Genomic DNA, 8,903 nt, shown 5'->3' with positions numbered 1-8,903 from the left:
TCTAGTTCCCTGTTTACCCATCTCCACCCACTTTCTCTCGTTTCCCCATTTTTCTATCATATTTCGCCATTCGATTGAGGGTACGTGCCCTCGTACCCCCTGTGACTACCCCACTGTCTATGTTAGAGTGCTTACTTAACAATAGCTTTAGAACTGCGAGTGTATGAAATGACAGCTCTTACGTTCATTCAAAATTGGGTCCAATCGGTTCATTGTACTCAATCTCTACATTATTGATGTTCGTTCCTGTGGTATTTTGCACTTGTCTTATTCACAATCAAGTACATTTTTAACGAGCCTCGCATGAAGTATGCTGGCAATTGTAAATGGTAATCACAAGCTGACTGCAATAGCACACACTTTGCAATATATTGCCGCAAAGCATGTCATATATTGTATGGACGTAATTGGAAGAAAGCCATAGGGTATTTGAATTAAAGATTTTCATCTATTCACGACATAGAAGTACATGTATATCTTTCTTCTCTAACTCCTAACCAAAAAGTAATATGTTGACAGTGTCTCTGCTTTTGATTATACACGATTATATCTGCCCAATATTATTCTTATAAATTCCAAATTGATTATTAAAGCAATTTTTAAGTTACTAACTAGACCAAGGACAAATGCAATATAAATATATAGAAGTGAAGAAGAAATAATGAAACAACCGTAGGAGATATATTTAGTGGTGTATTTAGCCTTGTTAGAAAGCAACCAGAGAACCAACGGCTTTAGGTCCCCTCCGAGGGTCCTGCTTATGAGGATTAAATCCTTACCAAAGGGCACTAGCGCATCGACTTGGTTCCAAACCCGGGTCGCCGGATTACGACACTATTGCTCTACCAACAGCTGAGCTATCGCGCCTCCTATATTATAACAAGAAAAATTACATCTCTCTCTCTCTCTCTCACTGATTTACCCATATAGATTCCATTTATCCACGGTCTCTCCGCTCTCATCCAGCAGACTCTTTTTAAAGTCCGGCATCATAAGATCTTAGTCATGATTCTCATCGTAACTGTAGTCTTCTTCACATCAGGTTAGTAGCACTTTAAAAGCTGTAATATTCCATTTGTTTTTCCTCAGATCGTATGTTGTAGCCTTGGTGTCTGATTAAATCGTATGAGTTAATTTGTATGAAAGCAGAAAAAACAAGAGAAAGAGAATGACGATAGTTGAAATAAACCGGACCAATAATAAGAAAGTATATAATGAATATTTGAAATACGAAATCACTAAATCTGTGCGAATATCAAGTTGGCAATTAAGTCATTATATTGAGACATTTTTTTCCCGTTTGTAGAATTTTTTTTCAGTTTTTCTCTTATTTGTTTTCTCCCTTTGCGCACTACTCAACATTTACTATTAATAATATATCGTCATCGACCCTCTACAAAGGAAAGACCTTCCTGAGTAACAAATTTTGGAAAATCAATACTTCTGACAGTATGAATATGTCAGATCATGTTCCGATTGTATCCAAATCTGTTAATTTCCACTTTCAATACGTTCATGGAAGATAAAGATTCCTCTTAGGCAGTTGTAAGATCTCCTGTTTTGTCTCATCTAGTTCATTGTAATTCCCTACTCCATGGTAAATCGCTTAAAGATCTTAATTCCCTTCAACTCCCCCAAAATAAAGCATCATACGTAAGACCTTAAAAGTACTATGTCCCATTTGCAGGCCCCCAAAATGAAAAGGTTAAATTCCAACGGCATTTGAAAGATAATACTAATTTAGAACGGGGGCTTGAAAAAGTCTTTAAGTGGAAAAATAACAACTATAAGATGTCGAATAGACTTAAGAGCTATAGAGCCAGTAAGTAATAGTCTGATTTTCAGACCATTGTACCGAATGGTCGTACGTTTTATACTAAGATTCACTCAGTTTAATAATTGGCCATTACAAGAAGTGTGTTATTGATGTAGACAAATGCTCATGTACCCTTTACAGCTCATTTTTATGTATGTTATTACCAATCAAGAAAAAAAAGCCAGTCAGTCACTCAATAGTGTCCGACAGTGAAGTCTAGCGATTAAACGGGTTTTCTTGCATAATTTGAATATTAGGACACTGCTAAAGTTTAAATTTCACAGTTAGGACGTACATAACGTCTTCATAATTCCTGCAAAGTTCTACAGAATTTGATTTTGGCTGCAAAAGGGACATAGTATCTTTAACTCTAACTTACAAGTGTCTCAATAATCGGGCCCCATAGCATACCTAGGTGATCTAATCCTTTCGCACCATCAGCCAGTAGTATAAAAAAACTTAATACCATCCGATAGGGGATAGGGCTCTTTCCGTTATTGCCCCCCAAACCTGGAACTCCTTACCTGCTTTACTTAAGAATTGCCATACTCTTACAGTTTTCAAAAAGTGTCTGAAAACTTTTCTTTTAAACTTGTCGTAATATTCCTCTGTTTGTAATTGACGTACTAAGCTTATTATCCTAATGTTCTCTCTTTGTATTGTTTGTAATCCTTGTTTATGCGCTTTTTGACATGAAAATGCGCTTGATAAATGTAATATCATATCATATATTTATTATGTTGGCAAAGTTGATAATAATGGCTTCAAATTTCATACTGCGCACGTATCCAGGAGATGCTCAATGGCGCATAAAAAGTAGGAAGAGCCTGTGCCTTTGAAAGTCTGTTTTAAACAAAAATATGGCGCCAAATATAATTCGGATCATATTTGAATTTATGATCTCGAAGTCTGCTATATTTTGAACATGAGTTTGTTGGTTGGTTTGATTTTAGTTGATGAGATCGAAACGTCCCTGGTGAGTTTTACATAAGGCTGCAATGATCTTGTTAAATTTATGTCATCAGTGCCTCATTTCATCCATTTATCATTTTCAGTATGTGGATTCACCTCAGCAAAGACCCCGACCTCCTGCCAACGCAGTTCCTTTGGGGATATGGAACTGAATTATTCCCTGCCCATCCACCCTCCCTGTGGTGACTTCCGGCTGAGCAACGGTTCCATGATAATCAAGATCCCTAAATTGATCCCCAGACCACTGATGAAGAGCTGCCGGAGGGACAACATACCGGCTGGTTACCGAATTTGCCGAAGGCCAGGTAAGGGGCGCGACCCCCCCCCCCCACTCAGTGTTATTTAGGGTACGCATATGCTCGTTCCCTCTTTTTGAAAGCACCCCCTATCTGAGGACTGCCAACATTTCTGAACCCCCTTTCGCGGGCTTTTCGCGGGCTTTTCCTGCCTTGGAGACCCCCTTAAATACGGAAAAATGCTCAATGTACCCCCCTAAATTCGGAATAATTTCTCAGGAGTCCAAAGAGATGAGAGAAAAAAAAAGAAAAACACCCCCTTTTTAAAGAAATCTCCGGGTGAAAAGTCAAATACACCCCTTTTTTTTTTACAATTCTCGGGCCGGACTTTTTCGCACGAAAAGTACCCCTTTACCGGACATTTTGGTAACACGCATGCGGTCATTCCGACCCCGGAGTTGGGGGGGGGGGGGCGATGGCTCATTGGTAGAGCCGTGGGCTCGAAACCAAGTCGAAGGATGTCACTTTAATGGCAAACATTTCATGCCATCGACATCGCGCAATTCTGACCAAACATCCACTTTCTCTCTTTCTATCTTTCTCTATCTCTCTATCTCTCTCCCCCTCCCCCTCTCTCTGGAGTATTTTGCAAAAGAGGAGGGTCCCTGTACCTTTTGTTAATGATCGGCCGTGAAATTGTATTCATTTATTTATGCATGATCTGCGAAATACCAGTGTCATTAGTGAATTAGATGAAAACAATCGAGGTATCAAATCGTTATGTTTCACTTCATATGTTTCCATCAATCGCGAAATTGGCTTCTGTTGACAGGAGCCAGACTCCAATATATTGCTTGTATATCCTATAAATTGCTTTTTTTTTCGCCCACGTCATTTCGATACCCTTTTCATTAGTAAAATGCATTAAACCTCTACCTATCACTTGTATTTGATTGAGGTGTCATATGAAAGGGCAGAAACTCAACTTTCTGGAAATGTGATACCGTCCGCCAAATGACTTTTTGCTTTCCTCTCTTCAAATTCATTTCAATCACTCATGCGTGAAATATGCATCATATGAGTTGCATCAAATGAAAGAGGGGGATCTCAGCTTTCCAAATATGTGTCATTTATTAATTAAAAATGTGACAAAGTTATGATAACACATCGATAATTCTCGGTTTCGTTTTTTCTGGGTCGCACTGTATAAAATAACACTTTCCACAACTCTACGTACACTACCACAACCAAACCCGTGCAGGTAGTAATCACACAAGATCTTAACACAAGGACAGTGATGTCATTTCTGACATAAGGATGCTTGTGATATCCCGGTCGCACAGTTCTTCAACGCATGTTCCTGCAATACCCCTCCCCCCCCCCCGGCAGTTTAATACAATAGCCGAGTTCCTATCTTCAACCTAGACCTAAAAATATACATATATTTAGTCCAAAACCTAAACCTAATTTTAACCCTATTGTAAACCTAACCCTAGCCCTATACTTTTGACGTAATCAAGCCTAGAGCAATAGTCCAACACAATACTTAACCCTAACACTAACCCTAACCCTGTACCTTATTGATATTCAGTGTACATCCATTACTACATTAATATAAAAGAACTGTTCTTCATGGCCTAAATTCAAGCCATACATCCCCTTTCTCTCTTTCTTTCTGTCTCTCTTGCTCTAGTTCTCTCTCCCTCTCGACCTCGAGTATTTTGTAAAAGAGAAGGGTCTTTATACTTGTTTTGTTCATGCTCGGCCTGATTTCATTTTATTATATTTCAGTTAATTTGATTGACTGCTCAGAGCTGACAGTTTTATGTTGTACTTTTAATTTGTTCCACTTGTTGCCGTAATTTGCTACCATGTTTTTGTAAACAGACCAATTATCCAATTGAAGCCTTTCAATAGCGACATTTTCATCATATATTTCTTCATGGATGATATGCGAAATAACAGGAATATCATCAGCGAAGTATACTAATCCGATCGAGAAGTTAATTTGCTCTTTTTCACTTCATAGACTTCCACCAATGGCAGAAGTGGTTTCTGTTGAGAGGCGCCGATTAATTGCTTCTATCTTATAAATTGAATATTTTTCGCCCCTGTCATTTTTGAAACCCTTTTCATGGCATGCTACTAAAAGCATATAACAAGGACGTCGTCTCGATTGTATCGATACTTGTAGCGTTTCTGATATAAGGTATAGACTCTTAACATGGTTCGGCAAATTTTAAAAAAGCTACGATAAAAAAAATTCACCGAACTATGTTAAATATTCATTTACAGTCAATGTGATGGAAGAAATCATTTGTTCATATTTCAATTTTGAACAAAATTATGTATATATTCATGTATTTTTTGCTCATTTTGTGATAGTAGTTTCAAATTCATTTTTGAAATAATTTCTTTATGTAAAAGAACCGGTCTTCATGGCCTAAATTCAAGCCATACATCCCCTTTTTCTCTTTCTTTCTTTCTCTCTTACTCTAGTTCTCTCTCCCTCTCGACCTCGAGTATTTTGCAAAAGTAAAGGGTCCTATTATACTTGTTTTGTTCACGCTCGGCCTGATTTTATTTTATTCTATTTAATTAATTTGATTGACTCCTCAGAGCTGACAGTTTTATGTTGTACTTTTAATTTGTTCCACTTGTTGCCGTAATTTGCTACCATGTTTTTTTTCATTAGGCCAATTATCCAATTGCAGCCTTTCAATAGCGACATTTTCATCATATATTTCTTCATGCATGATATGCGAAATAACAGGAATATCATCAGCGAAGTATACTGATCCGATCGAGAAGTTAATTTGCTCTTTTTCACTTCATAGAATTCCACCAATCGCAAAAGTGGTTTCTGTTGAAAAGCGCCGATTAATTGCTTCTATCTTATAAATTACATGTTTTTGGCCCTTGTCATTTGGATATTCTTTTCATGGCATGCAACTAATAGCATATTACAAGGCCGTCGATTGTATTGATACTTAGGGATACGCCCATAATAGCAATCGCCAATCAGCAATTCTGATATAAGGTATAGACTCTTAAAATGGTTCGGCAAATTAAAAAAAAAGCTACTTTATAAACAATTACACTGAGCTATGTTAAATATTCATCTACAGTCAATGTAATGGAAGAAATCATTTGTTCATATTTCAATTTGAAAAAACATATATATATATATATATATATATATGTATATTCATGTATTTTTCGCTCATTCTGCGATAGTAGTTTCAAATTCATTTCTTAAATCATTTCGTCAATTTAATATTTTCTTTACACGAATCTTGCAAAGTGCAAATTGCCCGAGGGAATTAGGTAATTTGAAATTTGTATTGGGTTGATAGCTCGTCAGTGTCAAGATGATCCATCCATTTGCATCAAATTTCGTTTGATTTCGTCTCACTAGATGTGCCTCAGTTGAATATGTTCACCAAGTTCGTCTTTGTAAAAGCAATTTAATCAAGATTTCATTCAAATCCTTTGAAAAGTTTCGATTCTCATAGTTGTTACCAACCTTTTTTATCACCAAGCTTCATCGTATGATATAGTTTTAACACAATCTTTCCAAATTTTGTTAGAACTGATAAGATCGCAAAGACATCAAGTGAAGGGAGATTTCAATACCCTATTGTATTCCCTATGGAAATTATGTTAGGGTCATGTCATATGTTATTGTCATGTTCGCACATTGTGAGAGGTTCCAAACACTTTTGTGAGTGTCTTTGGTTGATTTTTGAAAGTCTTAGCATTGGTTCTATAGGACACCTACACCCTGCACATCCAGCCCCCGGGTAACCACCCCCATTCAACTACTCCCTAGGAAAGCCCCTAGGGCAACCACCCTCTATTGGACGACTAGCCCCGGGACATCTACCCCCGGACAACTAACCCCTAGGACAACTACCCCTGGACAACTGCAACCCGGATAACTTCCCCCAGACAACAACCCCTACGGCAACCATCCTCTAGGAAAACTACGCATGGACAACCATCCTAGGGGGTAGTTGTCTTAGGGGGTAGTTGTCTTAGGGTTAGTTGGCTAGGGGGTAGTTGTCCAGGGGTAGTTGTCCCTGGGGGAGGGGGGGGGGTAGTCGTCCTAGAGGGTGGTTGCACTAGGGGGTAGTATAGGGGGTAGTTGTCATAGAGGGTATATGACTGGGGGTGGTTATCCGGGATGGATGTCCAGGGGTAGGTGTCCGGATATACTTAGCGTTCGTGATAGATAATGTGAATACATTATCTTTCAAAATTCATCATGTAATAATCTAAATACATTCTCTGTCAAAATTCATCATTTATTATTCTGAATACATTTTCCTTCAAGATTTATCATGTAATAATCTGAATACATTCTCCTTCAAGACTTATCATGTAATAATCTAAATATATTATCCTTCAAATTTAAGCATATGATAATCTTAATACATTATTTCTCAAATTTCTCTTATAAACACACAACTGTAACCCCCAAGTCCCCAACCCTATCCCTATACTTTGACGAAATCAAGCCCAGAGCAGAAGTACCGGGGCAAATGTCGGTTCACCGGAACCAACACAATACTTAACCCTAACACTAACCCTAACCTTGTACGTTATTAAGTTACATCTTTTACTACTGATCAATAATAATACAAGAAATAACCATTAGTCATTGGTAATTTCAAAGAATTTTCATTTCAGGATGAGGCATAAAATTATAGTTTCAATTTCATTTTTTCCCGAAGTTTCCTAATTCCGAAATGAAAAAAGTTATAATTATGAATACATGTAATTCTAAATAGCCCTGTAACTTTTTCGGAATTACGAACTTTCGTAATAATATACCCTTTTTCATTTCCAAATTATGAATCCTATTTCATGTTTGGTGTGGGAAATTTGTGTTTAGGGATCATGAACGTTTTGAAAAAACGTGTAATTCCAGAATTAAAGAAAATTTTCGTGAGGGAAGCATTGTACAGATCGCCCTATACACAATTTTGTCTAACATTTAAGGATATCAAGACAAATGCATAGATATCGGTCTCCTAGATATTATTTTACTCCTCTTAAATTCTATTTATTTATAGATTGCCTTTCTGGACCATGTATGAATGGATGGTGTGAGGAGACGATGGAAGCGTATCTCTGTCACTGTCCAGAGGGATTCTCCGGAAAAGACTGCTCAATAGGTACATCTGGAGAAAGTTGATTTTATTCTCCTTTCCTTTTCTTCTTATTCTATTAGTTTGCATTGGAACTAATACCCTTTTTTGTTGTTGAGTTTTCGGTTTGAATCATAGGCCTGCACCGACATGAATATTTCACATTTGCTATTTTAGTATAATAAACTATATAGGTTTTATTCATAGATATTCGTGCGGTATGGGGTGCATTTAAAGAAATTAGATATAAGACATAATGATTCGACAGATATTGTCCATTCACAGGTCCAGGTCCAGGCATGTTTCTTATTAAACCTCATTCACCCAACAAGACAGACACCAGACCGACAACCGACCGAACAAAAATGACCATACATCTGTCGGTCGGTATTAACTCTGGAGTCAGTTTGGCGGTGTGATGGGTATGTTAACTCAAAAAGAAAACCTTGACAGCAGTCAGAGTATCAAAGGTAGACAAGAACCCACTACAGTGAAACCTGTATATAAAGTCCATTCAAGGGAGACAAGAAACATGATTTTTAGAGACAGGAGTTTTTTTTAATGAGCAGGTCCATTTCAAACAACTTTCAATGCGAATCACTGTTAAAGGTAAAGACCAGTTATGGTCATGCGATTGCATTGTGAAAGAAACGTTGTGAAATCGATCAGAAAAGGTTGATCATCTAGCACCTAGCATCTGCAAGGTTCTGGAATCATCAAAATGAT

The 8,903-nt window shown here is 37.5% G+C and overlaps 1 protein-coding gene across 1 annotated transcript; it reads left to right on the top strand.

The window, feature by feature from the left end:
• The first annotated feature begins 936 nt into the window (after nucleotides 1-936).
• On the top strand, nucleotides 937-8,596 carry LOC105444095. Its single transcript, XM_030991003.1, has 4 exons — nucleotides 937-1,042; nucleotides 2,872-3,093; nucleotides 8,103-8,204; nucleotides 8,463-8,596. Exons 1-4 carry the CDS (start codon nucleotides 1,006-1,008, stop codon nucleotides 8,594-8,596), a joined length of 495 nt encoding a protein of 164 aa, XP_030846863.1. The 5' UTR covers nucleotides 937-1,005.
• The last annotated feature ends 307 nt before the right edge of the window (nucleotides 8,597-8,903 follow it).

The sequence above is a fragment of the Strongylocentrotus purpuratus genome, unplaced genomic scaffold, assembly GCF_000002235.5.
Source record: "Strongylocentrotus purpuratus isolate Spur 01 unplaced genomic scaffold, Spur_5.0 spur5_scaffold_2, whole genome shotgun sequence".
NCBI classification, from domain to species: Eukaryota; Metazoa; Echinodermata; class Echinoidea; order Camarodonta; family Strongylocentrotidae; genus Strongylocentrotus; species Strongylocentrotus purpuratus.
This window is presented reverse-complemented; position numbering and strand designations above follow the sequence as displayed.

Coding starts and splice junctions, on each gene's coding strand:
- LOC105444095 (XM_030991003.1), top strand. CDS start 1,006: ATGATTCTCATCGTAACTGTAGTCTTCTTCACATCAG. Junction 1,043..2,871: donor TGTAGTCTTCTTCACATCAG/GTTAGTAGCACT, acceptor TATCATTTTCAG/TATGTGGATTCACCTCAGCA. Junction 8,205..8,462: donor CGGAAAAGACTGCTCAATAG/GTACATCTGGAG, acceptor GTCCATTCACAG/GTCCAGGTCCAGGCATGTTT.